At 30.4% G+C, this 26,812-nt stretch overlaps 1 protein-coding gene across 1 annotated transcript in view; it reads left to right on the forward strand.

Annotated features, from left to right (window-relative positions):
- The window catches only part of SCAP (SREBP cleavage activating protein), a 112,059-nt gene extending 85,547 nt beyond the window's left edge, over positions 1-26,512 (forward strand). Inside the window, exons 21-27 of the mRNA XM_035351342.2 lie at positions 1,176-1,261; positions 1,353-1,441; positions 1,691-1,842; positions 3,260-3,340; positions 7,316-7,528; positions 15,420-15,482; positions 21,018-26,512. Coding sequence (XP_035207233.2) covers positions 1,176-1,261; positions 1,353-1,441; positions 1,691-1,842; positions 3,260-3,340; positions 7,316-7,528; positions 15,420-15,482; positions 21,018-21,197 — 864 coding nt within the window. The 3' untranslated portion in view covers positions 21,198-26,512. The remainder of the gene's footprint in view (positions 1-1,175; positions 1,262-1,352; positions 1,442-1,690; positions 1,843-3,259; positions 3,341-7,315; positions 7,529-15,419; positions 15,483-21,017) is intronic.
- The last annotated feature ends 300 nt before the right edge of the window (positions 26,513-26,812 follow it).

The raw sequence follows: 26,812 nt of genomic DNA on the forward strand, positions 1-26,812 counted from the left end.
TTCTAATTATATATAGTAGATAACAATTTATGTAACTTATGTAAGATACTGTTCTGAATATTTTCCAAAATTTATAGAAGGCAGCTATCCTGAAATAAATGGAAAAAAGTATATGAGAGAGGATCATGTAATCATAAAAAAGGCTGGCTTATGTTCAGCAGAAATATTATAGGTTTCTTCCTTAAGTGCAGATGTTTTTATTTTTTTATTCGGCCTATAATTCCTTACTAAATGTACTCAGTCTTTATGATTTAAATCAAATTTCGACTATGCATAATGTATGCTTTACTCATGCACGCGTGGAAAGAAGTGTTTAATAAAGTAAACAAATAAATACCAAGCTTTTTTTTTTGTAAATTTTGATACCCTTTAGATCATAATTGCTCTTTATTTCATAAATTACGGTTTCATATTTTTAATTTTATAATTTCTGGATGCCATCTTACCAGATTTAAACTGATGATCTATAATCCAGAAAAACCGATAATCCGGAATCGCCGAAGTCCCGACGAGTTCGGATTAAAGACTTTTGACTGTATTTATAATGTAAACTTTTCTTCCTTAAGCTTAATATTCTTTTTTAAAAATCCTGTCTACTTTATTGAATGGTTTACATGCATTGTTTCTGTAGCATTTGTTTTGCTACTGTGAGAGTTTAGATTCATTAAATTTTTATAATGTTCTTATTTATTGCATAGTATTTTACCGTAAACACTTAAAATTATGAACTCGCATGTAATTAATTTGATAACTAATTCATCAGGTTCAGGGAAATTATTGCAAATTGTGGAAAATGAAGGAAATTAATGGTTGAATTTTAGTGGGAATCATGTTTTATGTTAACATGAGTAAAGCAGGAATAAATATCCTAACATGATATATGAATTTTCTAAAACCATGCTGAATGCAAAGACGTGTAAAAGGTAAGAGTAAATTGGTAACTCTAGCTTTTCAGATGTTATCAAATTAATTAAAATTTTCCGTCATGACGAATTGGGAAAAAAAGTTTTGTTTTTTGTATCCTCTACTTTTTCCCAAAAGGTCATTGTGGCATTTTCTGTAATACTGAATTTTGTACATCCATCATCCTTAAAAATTGAAGGTAGTAAATGAAATATTTTAGCATTCAGATGATATATTTTAATTATGCATAATTAATAATATTTAATTTTTAGGTTTGGAATGCTTTTACTGGAAATTTAGAATATGTATATGAAGAGAGTAAATCTGGTGTAACTGCTTTGTGCCTTACAGAGGATAGGTAGCATTTTACTGTGTCTTTGATTAAAGTAATAATTTTTTTAATTGTCTTTAATTAATTTATTATGCATCTTTTAAAATGTACTTTACAGGTTAGTTGCAGCACGTGTGAATGGCTTCTTAGAATTTTTTGCTGTAGATACAATTCCTTGTAAAGAATATGCTTCCTCTCATCAACATGGTAATATTTTTATTCTTTATTTTTGGAGTAATTTGTAAAGTTAACTTGAGAGTTGTTATGATATTTCATGTACGTTAACCATTTGTCCTCTAAATTCAACTATAATTATACTTTTACTATTTATTTTATATTTTATGCGATTACCTAATAGTTAGGAGATATATTGCAATGTGGGGAATTTTTATGCAGTAAATGATTTTATTGTTTAATTTTGTCAACATTAATTTGAAGCCATTTTTTATATTCCAGTTCATAATTCCATTGATCCAAATGCCATATCATGTACTGAAGTTATTCGTTGTTTTTGGCTTCAAAATATAAAAGCTCATTCTTTAACAATTTCTGCACTAGAAGTTGATGGTGGGCTTGTTGTATCTGGTGGATATGATCGTTTGGTTAAGGTAATATTTTTGTTTACTTATCAAAATTTTTTTGTACATTAAAAATATATTCATTTCTTTTTCAGAAATTAGGATATGATGAAAAGTTAAAACTGATAAGTGTAATGTTAACTTCTTGTTACTCTCTTTCCATTCATTAAATGATAGAAAAGGGTGATATCTTATAGTATTATTAAACCCTTTATGCATCAATACAAATTCAAAAAGTGGTCTTTATTCTGTCGTTTTTTTAGTCTTTAACTCAACCTTTCTCTGTATTTCTCTGTATTTTAATACATGGATATATTCTGTTGTATTCATATCTGGAAAAAGAAAAAAATCTTGAAAGTATTTACTTAGGTGCACAGAAATAATTTAGTTTGGTGTACCCAAGTTAATTTGATTGAGTGCATTTGAAAGTTAAACAGACACAAAAGATTATTTTTCTTTAAAGCAAAATCCATATTTCTGCCATTTTTTATTTAGTACTATTTAACAAGTGCACATTTTTCTTGTTCTGTTTGTTCACTAATTTCAACTACTAGATTATATGGTATTTGAGCATCCATACCCGTAGTTTCAACATTCAATAGAATTGCCATATTTTGGGAGCTAGAATCATTAGAGCTGTGTTCTAGAATACTGGTGAAAAACGACATTTTTTTAAAAAGCCTAATTACGTTTTTATAATGAAGAAAATCTAGAACTAGTGTTTGAATGGTTTGAAACTAGCCTAAGTTATTTCTTGATAGTGTACTTGTCTTGCTAATATAAACTGTTTTTGATGATGAATTTGGAGTAATTTATTCATGAACAAAATAATTAAAAATATGTCATTATTTTACCTCTTACATTTATATTCACATTGATTCACTAAATGTAAATGTTTTCAGATTATTTGTCTAGATTAAGGTTTGTGGTTCTGATGCATGATTGAATTGGTTTTTCATTAAGGAGATTTTGATTAAGGAATCTTAAGAAATAAAATTATGTATCTATTATTAAAAGATATCAAACAGAAGCTCTGTTTCCTACTTTGCTACTTTAATGTATGGAATCCATTATGATCAAGTAAGGGGATTAAAGCTAGAAAATTATAGTTAATTTGAGGATATTTGTGATTAGTTTAATTTGCATAAAAACTGAAGGGTATAAATTTCCTTGAAAAGTAATTTGTATTCAAACTGCAACTTATCATATCTCTTGAAAATTGTGAATGTGATCTAACTAAATTTGAATATTATGCAGCAAATTGGATATTCTTGTCTACAAGTTAAATTATATAAAGATGGCTTGAAATGTCATATGTAATGTTATGAATTGATAGAAGTTTTCTGTTTTTGCTTTTACAGTTATTTGAGGCAAGATATTTCTTCTCTTTTCTGCAATTTCTAAAGAGTTTATTCTATTGTGTATTATAGCATCAATTTTTTAACAGGTGTTTAGAAGTGATTCCTCTGTTTGTATATATACTCTTCATGGCCATACAGCTCCTATATCAGTGTTAAACATCGACCAAGTATGTTTGTTCAGTTTGTAATTTTCTAATGGTATATTCAATAAAACATGTTGCTTTGATTTATTGTGTATTCTAAAATATATACTTCATATTCTATTTTTTATGGAATATTTTTTCTTTCTTTCAATTACTTTACATTATTTCTATTTAACGTGATTGAAAGGGTAGGAAAATAATTGGAAGGGGGATGTATGTGGTTTATCTTGATATGACCTATTCACATAGTACCTTTTAAAAAATCTGATTTTGAATATTCCTAAAAATGTTTATTTAGCCATTTGAGCAATATGCCTTTTTGAATCATTTCAAAATTTAAAAAGCCCTTATTAAGTTAGATTTGTAAAATCATGCATTTTCATTTTGTTTTTGTAATCTTTTATTTTTTAAAATGGTATTCAGATCATAAAAAAAATAAGAAAACAAACTATTTAAAATAAGGAAATGCATCCTAAGAGACAGCAAATTTCATTGACCAGATGAAAGTAATCATTCTACTCAGAGAGTTAAAAAAAATTATTAGAATTTATAACAGAAAATTCCACATTTACAATCACTGTTCTTAATTTTTTACCTGTATATTTTGTGCACTAACAACAGGGTGGTCATAAAGAAACTGCCTTACATATGAGCCTCTAGCAACTTATTGACCTATCCAATTGAAAAATTCCAGATATTGTTATTTAAATGTATGTGCTCAAGATTGTGATGGTTTAAAACAATAGAGCTCTCAGGGTTATGATTACAGTGAAAATATTTTGAAATTTTTAAATGGGAACACCTACTTTTTTCATGTGCAATCTAATCAGTGCATTGAAGAACCATAAATGGTGTTGGAATGATACACGTGTGAAAACTGTTGCCGTAAACATCTGCAAAGAGGAACATTGTAAAGGACCAGTGACAACACAAAGAAATGGGCGGCATAAATTACGGTTTCATATTTTTAATTTTATAATTTCTGCATGCCATCTTACCAGATTTAAATTGATGATCTATAATCCGGAATCGCCAAAGTCCTGACGAGTCCCGATTAAAGACTTTTTACTGTACAATAAAATATGTTCTTCAATATAATAAAATAAATACAATAAAAATATATATTTGGAATAATTTTAAGGAATGAGCAATTAATGGATTAGTGTCTGAGGAAAAAAATAATCACTTCCAATAATTTTTCGTTTCACTATTTTGCAAAACCTATCCTTGTTTGTACTAAGCATATAATTTTAAATAAGCAGTAAAAATATTAAATAATTTAGTCCATATCTATACAAGTTTTAGGACTTTAAGCAAAAGAATATATTGCAAATTGAGAAAACTCAGTTTAAAGAATGTAAACTGTCTGAATGGTCCTTTAATCATTTCAAATTTCTTAAAAATTTTATTGCTGAATTGCAGTACATATATAAGATAAAACCTAGTCCTGTTCAATTGGTTTATATAAACATAAATTACAAGCTTTTGTTCAAAACCTTACCTGGCTGGAAATATTGCAAAAAAATCATAACATGCAAGTAGAATTTTTCTTTACCTGTTTTTGTTTTTTTAAAACACTTTCAAAACAATTTTAATGTGTGAATTAATTATAATATATTTTCTAAAACATTTATAATGAATTTAAATAATATAAATTTGTAGTTTTTTTCATTTTTTCAAAATTTGAAATTTGAACAGACATAAAACATTTTATTTAAAACCTCTCAGCAACATATGTGATTTCGTTTCTTCTTTTAGCCATTTGTTCTCATATATAAATTGCATTTTAAATTAATTTAGGTATATTTTAATTAATTAAATAAAATAAAATTGTTATACCCTGTAATTTTTAATGTTTGGTATTTGTTCCATTATCAATAATGTCAAGCCAATAATAAATTTAATAATGCTAAGTCAGGAACTTGATCACTTTCATTACACTACCCCTTTCTGTTTATGTCTTTTCACAAATAATTTCAATTTTTGAAGAAACATAGCAAAGTTGACTGATAATACACATAGAAATATTTGCTGAGCTCAATTTTTATAAAATATTTGCCAATTTAAAGGTGAAAAAAAATTTTTTTCCCGACTTCTTTCTGTTTAAATAAATTAGTTTATACAAATAGACAGAGTTTGCTGATGGTAGCAGTCATATTTAATTACACTTCTTTTCATTTACACTAAGTCTAAATAAGTTACTGAAAAAATTAAGAAGTATCTCCTCAGTGTTTATTTTTAGTTTTTATTTTAGTGGTATTTAAAGTTGTGTCAAAATTTTTAAAAGCTTTTTTATACCATTTATTATCATCAGATCATTTCAGAATTTCTCTTCAGTGTAGTAAGGGTATTAAGGTATTATTCTAGCAAAAAATTGAAAAATCAGTAATTTCATTGATTTTGGGATACCAAGTTCCCTTAAATCCCCACAATCTCAAACGTATACCTTCAAATAACAATATATGAAATTTTATTTCGATTGTTTGAATGGATAGGTCACTAGGGATTCATATGTCGAGGAAGTTTTTTTATATGAAAAACATTTGAAACACAGAAAACATTTGTTATTTTAAGTTATAAGCATTACTGCCAAATTATTTTACATTATTAAAGAAATTTAAATGCATTGTATCTTAAATGAATGTATTTGTTCTCAGAAGGGCAGTGAGGTATAATTTTTATACTTTTGTAATCATGAGTTAGTTCTCTGTAAAAGTTAATTTGATGTATAAAGCAAATATTTTTTTTTTTGTTTGTATTAATTTTAATGTAAATATAATTATTTTTAATTTGTAAAATGTAAAAGTGTATATAAATGAATAAATAGGGTATAGAGATTTTAATGCAATTTATATAAAAACAATATATTATTAGTACTAGATTTTCCTTTTTGGAATCAGTCTTCTATTTCTTCATCTGCATTGTGTGTTTTTACATGTATATACATAGGTAAGAGTGGTAATGCTTTTAATTAAAAAAAAGTCAGCAGTGAAAAATCACTACTGACTAAAAAAAAATTAGTATTGATTTTTTAGTGAATAAACATGAATTAGTGTTCCCACAATGTGTTTTTACTATTTTTACAATAATGTCTCTGTGTGTGATGATTTTTTCGTTCACTCTTATATCAAGCTTCCCAAAATTTTTATTTTCTTTATTTAAGTTTTCTGTATTTAAAAAATTGATTAGATTTCGTGTAAAATCAGACAGTTGGAAATGGTACTTTTAACCTATAACAATTTTTAATGGACAACCAGAAGTGGTACTTTATTTAAAGCCCATTGCAATTTTGCAGCAATTAACATATTTTTGCATGTATAAACTATAACATATTGTTACAGTTGAATGAGCATTGTTTACTGATGCCTAAATACCATAGGAATATATGTGCAGATCAAAATAAATTAAATATCATGGTGATATATGTACATATCAGAATATTTTTTTTTTTTTTTTTTTTTGATATCATAGAAATAATATAGAAGAAAATGAAAGTAGGGTATTAAATTAAGTAAAAAAGTATTTATTTTATTACAAACACTTAATTTTATTTGATTAAAAAGCAGCTAAATTATATGTTACTCAGTTGCCCAATAAAATTTGTAATAAAGTCAAAAGCAAACATCTGATTATGCTGGAATAAATTTACAAACAGATTTCACATGGCTAATTATATGGAATAAATAATAATGCAAAATTTCATGTTACAGTCCTTTCCATTATTTATAGGAACAACAAATCAGAGTTTAACAATGATCAACCAAAAGTGATACTTTACTTAAAGCTCGTTGCTATTCAAAACTTACAGAAGGTCGTTGGCCATAACAGATTTCTTTGCTGTGTTTTCTTTTGCTCATATTTTGGGAGAATCTAATTCTGTATACTATATATAAAAAAAGAATTAGATCCAGTATAGTGGGAGGTTAAAACTTGACATACATAACATGATCTTGCATATATTAATTCATAATAAAATGCTATGATTTTGTTTGTGTATAGTTTTCACCATCATCTGCAGCCAGTGGTTGTCAAGATGGACTTATATGTCTGTGGGATCTCATGACAGGTACTTGTATGTACAGTTTAAATGGTCATCAAGGTGCTGTGATGGCATTGCTATCGACAGATATTTACATGATTAGTCAGGGGGCTGATAATCGCATTTGCATCTGGGAGAAGTGCCAAGGTCATTTACTTCATAGCATAGTTCAGGTAAGAAATATTTGTGAACTTGTTGAATTTTTGCAACTGTATCAGCTTTTTTAGTACAATACTTAATTTTGGCTTCCCTGACCAAATTTTTCATGCTTTTGTCAATATAGCACTTAATTTTATGTTGAATGATAATTAATATCTAATTTTTAAAGCATTAGAAATTCTTATTATGTATTTTTTTTTTTTTTTTTTGTAAAGTGCATCACTTGTTCCTTTTCTTGCCATTTTTCTTGTATAACAAGTCGTGTTTTACCTTTAATGTTTATTTCACAGTTATTGATTCCGTCAATTGAAAAATGTGATTTAGATATTGATGCTTAACCAGTTCAGGACAAGCCCCATGTAGGGACAATGCAACGATTCCACTCTTATCAGTTCAGTGTCACTTATATGCAAACAGCTCCAATCAATCTCTTCAGCCCAGTGCCACATATGCGTAACTAGGAAATGGAACAATTTTTAAAAAATTTAAAATTCTAAATGGATGATGTAGATGGTGCTAAATGGTAACGATTTTTACATCGATTAAGTCATGGTGGCTTTTGACATTTTTGTATGAGCATCAGTTTCTATTCTGTGCTTCTGGTTTGGAAATATTTATTGGTGTAAACAGACTGGGAATCACAGCTCTTTAAGTGAAAGGACGCCGGTGTGTTTGTTTATTTGGTTAGGAATTTTTCCCCCCCTCGCCTTCGTTTTTATTCCTTGCATTTTTCTTTATTAGAATGTGGGGAAATGCATGCAGCTCAATGTTTTCATTTGCTTCTTTTGTTTTGTTTGTTAGGAGAATGGAAAAATGCATATAGTTGACTAGTGGGTGTAACGTCGCTGAACTTCCATGGTGGAAAAACTCCAACCAGTTGTCCTTTTTTTATATTTATTTTAAAACTTAACGCAGACTTACTTGTTTAATTAAAAGTAACTTTACAGTATCATGACAGGGTTAGTACTATCCTTAAAAGTCCTTAAAATTCCTTAGATCTTTTAAAATTGATTTTTGGTCTTAAAAGTCCTTAATTTTGGCCGAAATCAGCAGAAGATCCTTAATTTTAATCATCTGAAATTTCTGTCTGTTTTTACGACTGTCATTTTGAGTGTGAATTAGCATTTTGGAGGAATATTTTTGGTGATTCACTGACGTATACAGTCAAAAGTTGTTAACTCGGACACCCATAATCTGGAATGATCTATAATCCGGACTTCAAAGCTAAAAACTTTCTGCGCATGCGCCGCGTTGACACATGTGCATAGGCGTTTACGCGTGCGCTTAAGACATTTACGACTGCGCATATGCATGTGCGCAAGCGCAGAATACGTTTTTGCGTGCGCGTTTTATGTATAACGGACAGTATAAGCTAAAATTATCTAATTATCTATTTCAGTTAATGTTGATGATTGCGTTGTTCCTTAATCTTCGAATTGGATCCGTCTTATTATTTTTTGCAGACTGTAAGAGCAATTTTATAAAAGTAAACTTGAACTTTCGATTATGTCAAATAGAATTTCCGATGCTGGAGCTCTCAAAGGATCTACAAAACGAAAGTATGTTTTGATGTCCATCAAACAAAAAGTGGAATTGCTGCAAAAAATGGATAAAGACATGAAGAAGGTGACAGAGAGGTTAGTGAAAATGAAAAAATTTCGATTGACAAGTTAGTCGATATTCTCGGCATAGCAATTACGGGACTTGAACAGCGGAACTTTGTAACTGAACAAGAAATTATGTCTGTTTACAGAATTAAAGAGAAAGTATTATCACATAAAACGAAGCAACTTAAACAATTTGCATTGAAAGAAATGTAATAATATCAAATAAATATTAAGAAAAAATTAAAAAAATAATTAATTAATTAAAATTAAAAATTAAAATTAAAAAATAAATATTATATATATATATATTAAATTTTTTTTTTTTTTTTTTTTTTTGTAAATTTTTATATCCTTTAGTTCATAATTGTTCTTTATTTCATAAATTACGGTTTCATATTTTTAATTTTAGAATTTCTGCATGCCATCTTACGAGATTTAAACTAATGATCTATAATCCGGAAAAATCGATAATCTGGAATCGCCGAAGTCCCGACGAGTCCGGATTAACGACTTTTGACTGCATATGATTATCTTTTGAATGGGTTCATGAGATAAAATTTGTTTCTATTTCTAATATAAATGATGGGATACTCGAGTTTCTAAGCAAGAAGGGAAACATAAGCATTTTGAAATTAATATTTTTCTAATAAAGAGCTCTTAAACAACTTTTCGCTTTTGTGGATGTGAATTCTTTTGTTAACCCTTTGACGCATGGTAGTCGCACCTTGAAACCACCATTTTCCAAATTTTTTTTCTCCTCTTTTTTTCGAAATTGAGTGAAAATGAATTGATTACTGATCTTTTACATCTAAATAACACTAAATAACTAGAATCATATATATTTTTAATTTTAATTAATTAACTATTTTTTAAATTTTTTAATATTTATTTGATATTATTACATTTCTTTCAATGCAAATTGTTTAAGTTGCTTCGTTTTATGTGATAATACTTTCTCTTTAATTCTGTAAACAGACATAATTTCTTGTTCAGTTACAAAGTTCCGCTGTTCAAGTCCCGTAATTGCTATGCCGAGAATACCGACTAACTTGTCAATCGAAATTTTTTCATTTTCACTAACCTCTCTGTCACCTTCTTCATGTCTTTATCCATTTTTTGGTATTAATACTTCAGATCGGATGCCTTTTAAAATTTGTTTTCGATGAGACAAAATAACTTCCTTGTATTAATACAAACAACTTTAAATTTCAAAAGTTAGTCATCGCACATCATGATAATAAAAAATAGCAATAATTAAACTAAATACATAAAAAAACCCCTTCTATATATATGACATTTGCTATGTGGTTTCAGGGTGCGACCACTGAGCCACTAAAGCATTGTGTCACAAAGCTTACAATCCTCTAGAGGCTCGGTGGTCGCGCCTTGAAACCACTGGCGTTTCCTTCTCAATGGCGTTCGCTTCCTTTTCAAATAGGAATGCTTATTTTTACCCGGATATAGATAAAGGGCTTTGAAACCACAGAGTTATTTTATTACTAAACAGTACATGCACCTGCCCAGTAAAAAGGTCTTTCTTTTCCAAATACTTTTCTCTAACATCAACACACTTACTCCCCAAGCTAGTATTGTGATTTTATAAATTATTTCCTGTGGTTTAAATTTAATGTAAATATACTTTGCTATAATTAAAAATAGAAATTGCATAAAAGTTTTATTTAAATTAAAAATATTTTCTGAATATTTTGGAATGAAATACGAATAAAATAAGTATGAATGGGAAACGAACGATCTATACAAAGCCAAAAAGACCAAGCCCCCCCCCATTAACATAAAAAACCACAAATTTCATGTGCCAGATGAAAAGAAATTAAATAACGCTGGATATATATTAGTGAAATTTAAATCCAGGCAGTGTACATTTTGTAGCACAAGGAAGAAATCTCATAGAACAAGATGTATGTGTGAAACGTGCAATGTGGGTCTATGCATGTACTAAAGAGGCAAAACATGCTTTGAACAGTGTCACAAAGAAAAAAAAAATTGTTCTTTAAAATTAAAAAAAAGAAAAAAAAAACTGAGTTCTTTTTTATTCTTATTTTATTGAGCTTTTTAATCCATTTATCCAAATGTCCTTATTATGTAAGTACTTTTATTTTCACTGCTATAGAAAAATTACATAAATGTTTATTTTTTAATTTTTTCTGACGATTTACTTTGTCAAATAATGTAAAAAAATTATATAAAATGCAATTCTTACATACATTTTTTTAAAATCCTTAAATTTCGTCATTTATTGGAATGACAAATAAGTCAACCGCAGAAAATGGTAAGTTTTTTTCCCTTCTACATCAGTAAGTTTCAAAGTCCTAGACACGCGGTGGTTTCACAGTGCGACCACCACCCACAGAACAATGGGCAAGAGTACATTTTTTTAAATTCATATATTATCTGTCTCTAGGATCATAATATTCAATTCCTAGAGTTTTTAGTTACAAAAATTATAAAAATAATATTGCGCGCTTCAAAGTGTTAAACAGTTCTAAATTTGTCGACTTTTCAACATTTTGGCGATTCTAAGATCAATTTCTATAGAAACTTTTTAATTCCGAGATCTGAGAATTTTTCGATGATTTTTTTAAAACATCATAACATTGATTAATTTCATTAAAATAAAGGTAATATATTGAAATTATATTTAAAATATAGCATTAAAATAAAACATTTTTATTTTTCGCTGCCATGTTATAAAGTTTCATTTTGGCAAATTATATAATATTTTGAATCTGAAAAATAAACAAGGTATAATGCTATAAAGCACAATTTACGAAACAAAAGCAAAATTAGCTATATAATTAATTAAAAATTTCTTCTGTGTAATTTTTTTATAGTAAGAGTTTTCCCCTGTAATTGTCTCGGAATATTCAAAATTCTCAGAATACGCATCAGTTTTCTCTATAAAATTAATTTTACACCTTTTTCCCTTCCCCCTTTTTTTTTCCAAAATATTTCTGACTTTTGCTGTTACAGAATTGGTAGGGATAATTTGTCTTAAGGATTTTAGACATTGCAGCTTGGAAAGTTTAGAAGGATTTGAAAGCAAGATTTATAGACCCATGATTCTAGAAGATTCAAGAAATATGTGACAAAATGAAAAATGTCTCCATGGTATTAACACGTAATGGATGTATTTTATAGAAAGTTTGCAGTGAATTCCTTACTTTTTGGAGAACATCTTGAAGAACAATGAAAACATAATACTATTTGAAGGTTTTACTTCTGATACTAGAATCTTAACATGTTTATCTTCCTTTTATTTTCTCTACTTTTCACTAGACACAAACATGGAAAATACCAAAAATGCTTCTAATCTTATCACATGGGCGGGCATTATAGAAAGGGATTTTTTTATTAATAAAGAAATTGAAAACTTACAATTTAAAAGATTCATCTAATATGTTTTAATGCATCATACACATAGCTGACACTAGGCATTTTCCCACCAGATGCAATTTCTGTGGATCCTAAATTCTGCTGCCTAGTGCCTTTCTTAATTCTGCTTCCATTGCCAGCTGTAAATTCTAAAAGTTTTGCCATTTCTAGACTTTGTTGTTCAGCGTGTCACTAAATTCTAAAAATTCTGCCACATCAGCTCAGTAACCGGCCTTTACCATATGTATTTCATATTTCTTCTGAATGTACATATTACTAAAATAAAATTAGCCGCTTTTTTTCAATGTTCTAAATGCATTTAGTGTTTTTTAGAATAACAGAAATCCTTAATTAAATCCAAAAATTCTAAAATGAAAAGGAAACATGTTGAAGAAAGAAACTGAGAACATAAAGAAAATCATTCTTCAAAAATATATGCAGTTATTATTATGTAAATTACCCAGTTGTTTATGATTTTAGCCTTTATTATAATTTCCCATTTCTATTTCCTCATATGATAGAGTTACTGAGCCAGATTAAATTAAAATTGTATAATCTTTGACCACTAGTCTGCATTATTAGTTTGAATTTGATTGTTCTTGTTTAATTACGTCACCGTGAGCTGTAATTGATTTTGTTAGCATCAGAACATGTCTTTATGTTCTAAGTTCATTTTAAATAAGAGGCTTATTTAAACCTTTGTCTGATATTATAGTTACTTTCAGCCATAGCAATAATATGCTTCATGTCTGTCAGGGGTTTTGGACTATATAACTTTTACCAGATCAAGTAAACCCTCATAGGTACATTGTGGAGAGGTTGACAAGTTAGGAGATAAAGCATGCGGAAATTAGCGAGAGCATTAGTTTGCATGTTGAGACAAATCTCTAATTCTTAGAAAACATGCTTAAAGAGAAGGAAATCAATATAAACTAGCCGAAATGTCTGGAAAGGCTTCCAATTAAAATGACGGATAAATATTTTGTTGAGTGTTGTTGTTGCAAAACATAAATGTTTTGTAGCTTTTAATATGTAATTATCCTAATATCTTTTAAGAACCAGTGTCATAAATTCCATGTATTTTAAACTGTAAAATTTTATTAGATTTTCATTTTAATAGGGCTTTTTTAACAAATATTGTTAAAAAATAAAATTTAATAGTGGTCATGTAAATCCATAATGACTAAGGTTATCAAACTACCTAATTTAATTATTTATAACTAACTGCATACCCTTAAAAATTATCTCTACATATTAAAGCGAGTTATTGCCTTTCAATAATACTCACTGTGGTCACAAGATAAAATACAAAAATGTTAAAATTCAAGTAAAACTTATTCTTTGCATCTACGGAGACTTAAAAAATTACAAAACAACTTATCACCTCTGGTGCTTTAATGCCTTATTGGAACCTTAGAGTATATTAACTGGGTTACAACCGCTCGAACTCTGCACGAAGCTACGACACTAACTGCATCAAACAGAGCCTGACTAACTTTCAACACTTGCCAACTGTGCCTACATCAGGCTTTTCAGGTTTGTTCTAATCAGCAGGTCTCTCTCTAGACGAGCAGCAGCAGTGATAACATTCAGTCTTTTGTTATGAATCATGCTTACCTCTCATTTTAACCTGTGCCATTTGACATAAAATCTACCTGCTACTAAACCTGACCAAGTATGTGACAAAATGAGACATAAAAAAAATCAATATAAGGCTGTTAGTAAAATGTAAATGTCACTTATCTTCTTTCAACTATGACCAAGTATTATAAATGTAAAATATTTGATGCTAAATTGCATAAAAAGTCCTTAAAAGTACTCAATTTCCATGTGCAGAAATGTGTACAAACCCTGTATTACAGAAGGGTTGTATCAGCTTTTTCAATGCATGATGCATCTTGCTTGCTCAGCATATACTCAGCAAAAAAAAGCCATCATTTTCTTGTATGTCGATTCTCATTTTGAATTATTCCACACACAGCAGAATTATTAAATTGGAATTTAATTACCTACAGATAATTATTGCTTAATGTTTCTTTTATATTTCTTATTTGTAATTTTGTTTTCATGTGTATAGTATTTGTTTTCATGCATATAGTTATAATTTTAGTATTTCGCATGTTTCATTTAATTCTATTAATGTGATGTTCTTTATATTAATACATCATAATAATTAGTATATTAAGTACTTAACTTCAAAAATTGAAATCATTCTATTAAAATGTTGAATTTACCCAATTTTTTTTATAAAAGCAGGCTTATTTGCTGAAAATGAATGGGTCGGTGACAACGTTCCATTTCGGGGGGGGGGGGGTCGGTCATGTGGCTGCACTGGTCCTCAAGGGGTTAAAGATAGTAGTAATCGTAAGGACCAGTTGACCATTTCTTTTATTGTTGATATATGAAAGCTGCAAATAATAAAGTGTTCCTGTTTAGGATGCCAGTACCTTTTAGATTTTTTTAATAATATTTTAAGAAAGAAGCAGGAACAATTGAGTTAAGAGTAGGGAAGGTAGATGAGAGAATGATGTGCTTAAGATGAAATCCCCAATCAGAATAATTTAGTTTTTGTTTAGATTTATTTTGAATGGTTTAATATTATAGTTCATTTCCCCTATTTTAAATTGTTATTTTTTGAAACTTTGCATGATTGTCTGCCATATTAACTTTATATAAAAATCACGTGATGTGGATTAATTTTGAAAAATTATAATCCAAAATTTTATATTAAAAATAGTAACTGTTTATAATAAAAGTGATTTATTATAAGCAGTTACTATTTTTAGGTCAGAAAGAAAAGTAATTAAATTAAAATCAAGAGTTAAAAGGATATTAAAAATTAAAGTTGAAATTTTTATATACATTTATATATATATGTGTATACGTATATTTTTTCTCCTTACAGGATTTCAGTCTCCACTGCAGTTTGATACTTCTCACTAAAAATATCATGGTCACCACAAAAGAGGTTTGGATTTTTCTGTATTTAGTATCTTAATTTACTTTTTGAAAATATAAGTGTATTAGATCTAGAATTGCATAATTTCTATTGAATGTTTGCACTTGTAGAATGTAATTTAGACTTTTAATTATGTTCTTTAGAATGATCTAACTCTAAATAATAATGCTTTTAACCCTCTGAGCGGCCAGGGTTTTTACTAAGAAAGTACAAATTTCCCAAAATACTATGAAAACAAATTATTTTTTTATTTTTAATATGCACATATATATACGTTCTTACAGATATCACAAAAAATATTCTTGGCCATATATATATACAGCCTTGCCGCTTAGGGGATTAAATTTTTAGTAAATGTAATTCGTGCATAAAATATTTGGTGTTCACTCTCTCATAAAGTATTTTTATGAATTCTGATATTTTTCATGTAGACGGGCACAAGTGGTAAATCACCAAGCATGGTAACTTTTACATTTGAGTAAAATATTGCTGTATGAGATTTGTAAGTCCTTTTTCAAGGTGGTTCTCTCCTTCATTATTTTTTTAATTGGTATGTGTGAATGAAGTAATTCACCTATCAAAGGTAGCAGAAATCTTTTTAATGTCCTCCAAAAATGAGGTTAGACTTTTACAACTAACTGTTTGTGTGCAATATGTTATATGTGAAAACTATTTGAAATTAAATTTGGAATTGAAGAAATTCTCTAGTCAAGTCTATGTCCGATATATTGTAGTTTTAGGGGGAGGAGTAATTTTACTTAGCACATTTCCTGGATTGTATTAATTTATTTATTAAAATTTGTCTCACCTATTTTATTTAAATTTGTTTCACAATCACAGTTGTGATAACACTGGCTAACTTGTTTTTCTTTTTAAATTTATATATATATTTAGCATTACAGAATATATATAGTCATGTTCTACCGGTTCATGGAATAGGAGTAATTGATGGTAACACTTGATGAAGAATTAAAACACAATTTATTCACCAGTATTACACAGAACAATTCCAACATTTCGAGTCATTGAAAAACTACAATAAACACTCTGAAATTATCAGCAACACAGCCTTCATGCTGTAATGGTGAAGACAGCTTTATGGCAAAGCAGTAAATTACAGCTCCCAATACTTTTAAGAATATTACTGAGAACACTGCTATGAATACATTCTAGAATATTCTCACTCCTTCTGTAGCATATCATCAGTCTTGCTGCCAAGTACCGCCAATTGGGCGATTTCAGGTCAAATCTGGCAACCCTAACCCAACCCTTCTGTAAAGGGATTCTGGGCATTTTGCAACACTGCTCACTCCTAAGGACTGCACATCCCAGGCGATCCTTGGTCAAAAGCCAGATTCAGTACAAATAAACAAAACAATCAAAAAGGTAAGAAAACAAAGTAAACAAAAGAAAAGAAATATTATACTATTTTACAAGTAACTATGTGTAAGTTATATACACAGATTAACCACATAAGAATTTTAAATCATATAAATTAAAGTTCAGAATGAATTTCAGTCTCAAGCTTTTCATCAAGTTATACTCAACTTTAATACTTTTTCACTGCAGTTCTGAGATGTATTTCTGTTTTTTATATCACAGTCTTAAGATTCAGTCCTTTCAGACTTTTCATCCACAACAAGATCTGAAGCAGTTTGCCCACTGCCCTGTTGTCTGTTCGCATCGTGTGTGCAGTTCACCTTGGTATTTTTAGCAGTTTGTACATGCTTAATTTCCTCTATTTCTTGAAAACCAGGTTAGATTTTTCCATTAAAGTTATGAATAGAATTCGATTCTTTACAAACAGAAGTATCTTAGTTTAGAATCAAGTTTGTGTCTGCACAACTTGTATTATGAGATTCATGCTTAGTTTATGAAGTGGAGGTATTTTCTTGCAATACTGGAACACTCTGCTTAAGCTGTACATCAGCTTTTCCCACCTCTGTATCAAATGAATTTTCGTGTGGTTCAATGCTTGCTAACTGGGACTTCGTAACTTGACTGCTGGTTTCTACTGACTGAACAGTCACATTTTCAGTTTCTTCCATTTCTACTTCAGGCATTTGAAAATCGGGAACTTTATATCCATGAATTATTTCTTCACCTTTTTCAGATGCTATGCTAGCCACTTCTTTTATTTCTTCATCTTTACAATCAGTATTATTGCTTTCTTCCATTTCCACTCCAGGCACTTGAGAATCAAAAGCTTATTGCTCATCTTTCATTTCTTCATCTTTTTATTCTTTGTTCTTTAATCTTATAAGATGTTTCATCCTTCAGTTGTTGATCTTTTTCAGACACTTTGCCAGCTACTTTCTTCATTTCTTCATGCTTTGATTCTTCAAGTGGCACTACTGTCATTTCCACATCTATTTTGGGTCCAGTTTCCTCAAACTTTTCCTTCATTTTCGCTTTCATGTCTTCCAATTTGGCTTCGGTTTCTTCTCTAAGCTCCATGATGTTGCTTCTAATCTTGTTTTGGTCCACTTCCATATGTTAGAGTTTCTCTTGCAGTTTTTCTTGTCTGGCTTTTATTTCTTTACCCATTTTATTGCACTCATTAACTTTCTTGTCTTGCCTTGATCTCTTCCTATCCAGCTTTCATATCGTCTTGTCCGGCTGTTACAGCTGCTAAGAAGTCCATCAAAGCCTTCATTTTCTCTGCCATGCCTTTTTCCTTTAGGTAGGTCACTGGCATCACTCACAGATCCCACTTCTGACATCAATTTCTGTGTTCTACAGGTTCGTGGATTCGGAGTAACGGAATATAACACTTGATGAAGAAGCAAAACTCAATTAATTGCCAGTATTACACAGGACAATTCCAGACGTAAAAAAATTTATAAAAAAATTTATAGTAAAATAAGTATTTATTCCAGATGTAAAATAATTTATAGTTGTTAAAAAAAAAAAATACAAGCTGAAACAATCAGCAATACAGCCTTCGGGCTATAACGGTGAAGACATGGCAAAGCACTAAAGTACAGCTCCTGAGTCAGTCGATAACTCTGAAGCTACTTTCTGAGCTCAAGATACTACTTTTCTTCTTCTCATACAGGCAAGGTATGTATAGCTTTAACCTACCTTCAAGAATATCCCTGAGGAAACTGCTAAGGATGTGTTCTAGGCGTTCACTCCATCTATGCCATATTGCCAATTTTATTTTTTTGCCAAATATCACTAAATGGGCGATCTCACATCAAATCTGGCAACCCTAAACCAGCTTTGCGAGGAAGCTATTGCACCGCAAGTGGGAATTACACAACAATCAGAATCCGAATGCTTTTTCTTGATACCACTGGATGCATGGAAGATGGTAAATGCATATAAATCGATGCAGAAGTGGCCGCTATTATGATTGCATGATTCTCATACTCATTTGTATTCCTGGGATGCCCTTACCCTCCGCGACAGTAGACCATCCCTTCCATGATCCATTGTCAGCAACAGTGAGCAACTACCATATTGCTCCAACTGAGGAGGTGGCCGATATGCCTGTTTGACCAACATGCTTCTCTGAGGCCTAACATACACCCCTTCTCAAAGTCTGACAACTGTTCGTACTGCCATCGGTTACATCTCAGAGGCATCTCTAGTCACAATACCTTCCACCCTAATTGACAGATTCATTTGAATAGCAGTACAGTAAGAGCAGTCATGCTTTTAAATTCTCCCAGCTGCACATGTCATGTATGCATCTCTGCTTACACTTGTCTCATTGGTGTCAAAATTAAAGTCATTTGCATCTCTTGCCAGACTACATTCCTACCAAGTTTCGTGATTGTGGCTCAATTTCTTCTGGGTGCATATATGTTTTTAAGATAATATATGCACCCAGAAGAAATTGAGCCACAATCATGAAATATATAAGGAAGTAAGGAACCTTCTAATTGTAATTTCATCCTTTATGAAACAGTGATGATGGAACAGCTTGGAACTTAAAATATCCAAACTCAAACCTTTCTTCTGTTACACTAAGCCTCCATATTGGATACTTATGCACTTTTCCACATGCCTTTTTTGGGGTAAGGGGTATATTTTTCTTCTAACATTTGGTAGTCTTATAATTGGTATTTTAACATGTAAAATTCTAGAAGAAGCACAAGAAATTTAATTATCATACTGTGTAGAATAATTACACCATTTAAATGATAATTAGACTACATAGGTAATTACTATATATGTATAAACTGCGTGCTGTCAATCACCATAATATCTTTATGTAATTGGGTGATTTCAGTTTACACCTACATTCACTACACTAATTACTTTCATGTCTGAAAAATAAGTAATAATATTTCTTAATTTTTCTTCTTGTACCATAGTAAAATATTATAATTAATTAAGTAGCTAGTCTTTCATTCTAATCAGAGCAACACTCTTATCAAATACTCACCTATATTTTTGTTTCTTAAAATATATGGGGTTTCTTATTTTCATTTCTTTTCAGTTGTTGCAACATTGTTGTGTGCATACAGGTTCACATGAATGCATAAGTCTGATAATAAGTTAATAAAATTTATTTTATCAAAAGAAATATTTCAGAACTCTAGAATTTTCCATAGAAATATTTATACAACAGCTCACAGTATCACACGATACAGTCAGTAGTCACACAGCAAACTAATAAGAATCTTAAACACAATGCAATGCAAAGTGCACGTAGAGATAAAGGTAATTCGGATTATCTCAGTTCATGCGGAACTAATATCTCGCAACAGCAATAATTAAGTAACTGAGAGCAAATACTTTCCCTTCAGCCTTAAATAGTTTTTAACTGGCCGCCAAGATATTTCTAGTACTTTCTGGTTCTCGAAATTACTGGAAAGCAATATGAGAGTGGAATCGTCGACTCTCATATTGTCGATCAAATTGTCACATCGACCAATTGTCACTTCATGCACTGAGTAGAGCTTATCTGTTAGTGAGCTGTGTCGGCTACTGACATACAAGTCTTTTCTGTACGTGACAAAGCTTGTGGTTGTGAATGTTAATACTGTCGGTCCTGAGGACTGACGCCAGCCAACTGAAAATTCCAGTGCTGGTCCCAGTTAAACGCCGGCCATTGGTTTGGCATTGGGCTCAATGTGTGTTAAGTCACACATGTGCATGAGTAGTAAATTACATACAGACCATTTCTGTAACCTTTTTCACAGATTCAGCTGATATTTATTGATGGGGAATGTGGATTTTTAGTCTTCTGCTCCAAGCATTTAAGTTTCAAAAGCATTTTAATTTCTGCTCCAAGCATGAATTACAGAGATTATTGAGTAAAGTCCTTGAACACTCATAAAAATAAAAAGCTTACTGGAAATTTTGTTGTTGTTGAAGAGTGGAAAAAAAAAAGAGAGTTATAAAAATGGGGAGGGACATAAGAAATTATATTTCAGTTTTCAAAATGAATAATCTTTTTCATTAAATATTGATAATTTATTTTAATACTGATGCCATCAGAATACTGAATAACATTTACCTTATATTATTTTTAAATATATTTTATATGCAATATGAATTTTCTTAAATGGTACCTTTATTCCCTTGCAGGATAACCTTGTTTTATGGGATGTAAATCATGGTGAAGCTCTTCGAATGATCATGGTTGGCAGTGGTGATCACTCTATTCACATACGCTTACTGAAACTGTCTGGTCAGTCAGTAGTATGTGATTATGGACCACAAATTTTCATAATCAATTTCCCTGCCATATCTGATAAATCTGAGTAGTGTTTATAAATATTAAATTATACATTGTATTTTTAATATATAATTGTATTTCTCATTTTAATATAATAGCTTCAATTAATGTTCAACCCTAATTTTATTTAAGACGAGGAAATTTTTTAATTATAATATTGAAATGTCATTAGGTATACCATTTTCTGTATGTTTGTGTGCCTTTTTAGAATTAATATATTTTATTTTTACATCAAAATGGGCTAAAAATTCTAAATGCCATTTTTCTTCAGTGGAATTATTCATCTGACAGTAGGCTGATGAATTTATTTGAAATACCACCTGACTATGTTAGAATTATGTGAATTTTCATTTAAACTGTACTAAAGCAATAGACATTGTTTATCTTATTAAAAATGTGTGCAAGTTTAATAATAATACAACAAACAAGAATAAGGCATAGTTTGTAAGGTATTAGCTAATATTTTGACATAATAACTTAAATAAAAGGACTAATTGGAAAGTTTTGAGACTACCTGTATTTCTCTTTCCTGACATTAGACGTGGCAACAATGTACTAAGTTTTGTGAAGGTTTTGTTTGAACCTATAGCTGGGCAACCATTAAATTCAATATTTGATTTAATGAGAGGAAGTACCTTGTATGTTTTTCTTTTCATGGTAGTTGAAAAAGACATCTCTATTACTGTATGACAAAGGTGGCTATTTCTGTATGGTTTAATTTTGTATACTCCAATACTTCACTATTAAAGATATTAAAAGGCAGTAGCATGTGAGTGATCAACAAAGTGTGTTCTGTCAGCTTATCTGTTGTGATTATGGGTATCAACATTGCATACGTGCAAGTAGACAGTGAAAACTGACTATTATATAAAGATCTTGAAAATCAGTTATGTTGAGTCATGAGGAAGAAAAAAACTGAATTTCCTCAAGAAACATTTTCCTTTGACTCATTGATTTAAACTACTGCTACTGCAGCATTGTCTGAAACCAGTCATTCAACGCTAGAATGTTCTGCATATAGCATAGGCTAAGTGATGTGATTTCTGAGTAATTTCAATTTTGAAAAGGCAGTTACATAGGATGAGATTCTATTCAAATGAGAAAGTTGTTGTTTCTAATTGATTCCCTGGGGTTCGAAATTTTGTAGGGACTCTATGATGATCAAACAGTTGATAGCAAAATATACATGGGCAAACATATTGTTAAATAACACTGAGTGAAAGTACACAGTGGAATTGTCTGAAATGAAAGGGTGGACACCATTGCTAAAATGATGGCACATGGAGATGGGACCGATAATTTTGATATCCACGATTCAAGAAAAAAGACTATTGCTGAAATGGAAAACTGAATTTATACAGAATGGAATTCTTGCTGGGAGTTGTCTAATAAGAAAAAAGTTAATGAAAAATATAAAGTTAAACAAGAAGATGAATATTGTAAATAATGTTGATATAAATCAGGTACTGACTAATCATGGGTGTTTCCCGCCATATTTTAATCTTTTCCATCTACAGAATAATGATAAATGCTTAATTTTGGGGACACTAGGCACTTTGTTGATGAATGTACGCTTACCTGGAGTGCAAGAGAGAAATATAGAAAGAATTTTAAGGAAGATTTTAAAAAGAACTATTCAAATTTGAAAGATTTTGCAGAGACAATAATGAAAATGATAAATACAAACAAAGGTAGAATTGGAATTCAGCACTGAGATTCAGATTTTGGACTTTTTTGTTTTTTCTTATATTTGTTTCCTTCTGGCCAGCCCTATTTCTTGATTATACGGTTGGCTTGTGCTGATTAGGAGGATTGGTGCTGTGCCCTTAAAATAATAATAAAACGTTGGCAATTAATCAGCATAATCAAGAAAAATTAATAAAAATACAAAAAATTACATAAAATTAGTAATTAATTGATTATTGGCATAAAGCTATATCATGTAGTAAAGAAGAAATCATGAAATAAATATATGGGAAAATATGCAAAAAATATTTAATATATTTTTATTTTTGTGCAGTAAGTACAATATTAGAAAAGTAAAAAGCAAGAAGGATCATTTGAAAATGCAGTTAAAAAAAATGAAGAACTCAAAACTTCCTTAGATGATATAACTATTATGTAAAAACAACTTGCAAAATTTAAAGGATTTTAAGGTTTACATCCAAGACAATTAAAATTTGAATGTGCTCACCAAATTGTTGAAATGTGATATATTTGATCTTGATATTATGATGCAAAAAGAGTTGATTGCTTTGAAAGACAATGTTCAAGCATAAGTCTTATTCAAAACATATATGTATGCTAAGTTTTGGAATTTAAAAATAATCTGAGAGAAATATCCCGAATAAAAAGTGTTACCAAACTAGTATTATTGATTTATTCCTTCATTTTACATACTAGAAGCAGGCTTTAGTCAAGTCAGTAATTTACTATGGAAAACAAGATATGAGTGGAATGTTTTTGAATGACGTAATTTAAGAACTAAGTAAAGCATTTGTATGTTAAATATTATTTAAAAAGTTACATTAATACATCAAGTGCAGCCATTACATTGACTACTTAGCAGATCAAGAAATTTGAAAAGTTCAAATTTTTCACCCATGCTGCTGTGAATGGCAAACTTGTTTTCCATAACTTGCCATTTTGTATGTATTACACATCATAAAATTCCTAGATGTAGTTCTTTCCCTCCAGCATAGCTCTTTCTGGAGAAGAGAATACCTTTCACGTCGCAGCAAGTAATACCTTCCATTTCAGAAGAGTCTATGTGTTTTGGCAGAATGCTAACCAGGGTTGCGCTTGAGACGGTCAAACTATACAAGTTGATATTTTAACTCAGTATGAGGCATTTTAAAAGGGCACAAGATCCTACGCTACGGTCCTGGCAGCAATATCTTGTTATTTTCCATAATCACTGCTGTCATTGTCAAAATAATTTATTTTGGGTTCACCCAAAAATGTAATAAAATAAACTATAGAAATACAACTTGAAAGATCAGTTATTAATTTTTCACAATAAGCTAATAAAAATACAGGATTATCAGTAAAGAATCATCTGATTAAAACATTCAATATTTTCCATAATTACAAATAGAAAATTATAAATAATATGTCATTGTAAAGAAAAATTGTTGAAACTTTTTATCAAAATTGTTCGATATGAATTCCTTTTGTCACCTGTATAATATCAATGTGATATGCCATTTCTTGCCAAAAACATTCTAATGTTTCACTATGAACTGTTTGTAAAGCATCACAAATGCTAACAATGCATAGGTTTAGGCAAACAACTACCCTGCTGATATAGTGGTTAGTAACCGAAACGCAGTCGCATAGACCTCGAACCTAAGGCTCTACAGCAATCAGAGTTATGTCCATGTGACGGAAAAGAATCTACCATCCACCGCCTGTGACATTCACTGAGTCAATGATAGTAATATTACAATGCTAAATTGACAATGTCAACTATACAATACATAATAATCCATATGAAAATAAATATACAATCAATTAATCATTACATTGTCATGGATAGGATCTATATTGTGGAGAGCGGAACTTATATACAGTCAAAAGTCTTTAATCCAGACTCGTCGGGACTTCGGCGATTCCGGATTATCGATTTTTCCGGATTATAGATCATCAGTTTAAATCTGGTAAGATGGCATGCAGAAATTATAAAATTAAAAATATGAAACCGTAATTTATAAAATAATGAGCAATTATGATCTAAAGGGTATCAAAATTTACCAGAAAAGAAGCCTAATATTTATTTGTTTACTTTATTAAACATTTCTTTCAACGCGCAGATGCGTAAAGCATACCTTACGCATAGCCGAAATTAGAAAATTGCAACCAGAAAACTATTTGATTTGTATTCGTGGTATTTATAATGACGAGAAACTTGATTTAAATCATATGAAAGACGGAGTACATCGAAATTAAATACTACATTTAGTAAGGAATTATAAGCCGAATCAAATAAAAACATCTGAAGATAACGATAGTGTTGACAAATCAACTTCCAGTTCATTGCACGCCGGGACGCCCCCCCCCCCCCGCGCAGAGCAGCGTGGAATCGATAAACAGATTTCAGAACGGTTAGATAAACAAAGAATATGCCTTTATCCATTTTTTGTAGCAATTCGTTTTTTGTTTGATGGACATCGAAACATACTTTCGTTTTCTAGATCCTTTGGGAGCTCCAGCATCGGAAATTCTATTTGACATAATCAAAAGTTCAAGCTTACTTTTAGAAAATTGCTCTTACAGTCTGCAAAAAATAATAAGTCGCATCCAATTCGAAGATTAAGGAACAACGCAATCATCAACATTAACTGAAATAGATAATTAGATAATTTTAGCTTATACCATCCGTTATACGTTAAACGCACACGCGAAAACGTATTCTGCACTTGCGCAGACGCATATGCGCAGTCGTAAATGTCTTGGGCACACGAGTAAAACGCCTATGCGCATGCGTCAATGCGGCGCATGCGCAGAAAGATTTTAGCTTTGAGGTCCGGATTATGGGTGTCCGAATTAACGACTTTTGACTGTATTAACCAGTTTTTAAACCTATGTCCTTCTTCAATACGTCATAACTTCATGTTCTTATGAGTTAGGCACCTAATGACTGTGTGTCTGTATTGTTGCAGTTATCCACAGAATAGGCCAGTCACATCAGTTCAGGCAGTTGATAGCTCCATAGCCTAAAGTATATGATGTTCATATAAACTGGGTTCTAAGTTAATTTTTGATAAATTTGAAGTACACTTTTGTTAAGTTCATTGTTCACATAAATACTACTTGTCCACTTCGATACATCATAACTTCGTGTCCTTAACAGTTTGAACACCTCATTATGTGTGTCATTAGGAATTTGCACACTGTGTCGCAGTTATCCTCAAAGCAATCACAAAATTGCAGTTGAGAAATTCATTGTAATATGTACACTATTTGACTATTATCCACAGAAGCAAATGTTTTGCAAATAATAACTTGGCTCCCAGATGATTAAAAAAAAAGGGGGAATGGAAAGGAAAGAAAAGAAGGAAAAATTAATTCTTAAGTGGTTTGTGACACTGACTGCTATAGGGCCCGGATTTGAATTCCATAGAAGGCATGAAGGCATGGTTGTAAATGTCCATCCTTTCATCGGAGGCAACAGTGGCCACCTATTAAGTGCTTCCATAATGAAATGGCCACCACTTCTTGCCCTTGCAGTGGCACAAGGCTAAATACCTATTGAATAAAGCGCTTGGCTATTTAAAAAAAAAAAAAAAAAAAGGTTGGGCATTTTTTTTAGGTATGAATGGTATTACGAAGGTAATATGAACACTACATCTTTGAGACAGAAGAAGTATATGGGGTTAAATCAGGTGACCTAGGAGGGTAGCTATGAAGGGCCAAATCATTGATGTTATTGCAACCAATCTAATGGTGTGGTAGTTCTGTGTTTAGAAATTTACAAACCTCCAAATGCCAATGGAGCGGTGCACCAATTTATTCAAAAATGAAATTTTGCATATCTTCCTTCAACTGAGGGAAAAGCCAAATTTCTAACATATTGATGTAGGTAATACTACTTTAAACCTGTGATGAAGATGCTGCGCAAAAGACGTTTATTTATGAGGAGTCC

This window comes from Stegodyphus dumicola, chromosome 2 (genome assembly GCF_044657685.1).
Source record: "Stegodyphus dumicola isolate Sdum_Otavi_A_Nest chromosome 2, ASM4465768v1".
Lineage (NCBI taxonomy): Eukaryota > Metazoa > Arthropoda > Arachnida > Araneae > Eresidae > Stegodyphus > Stegodyphus dumicola.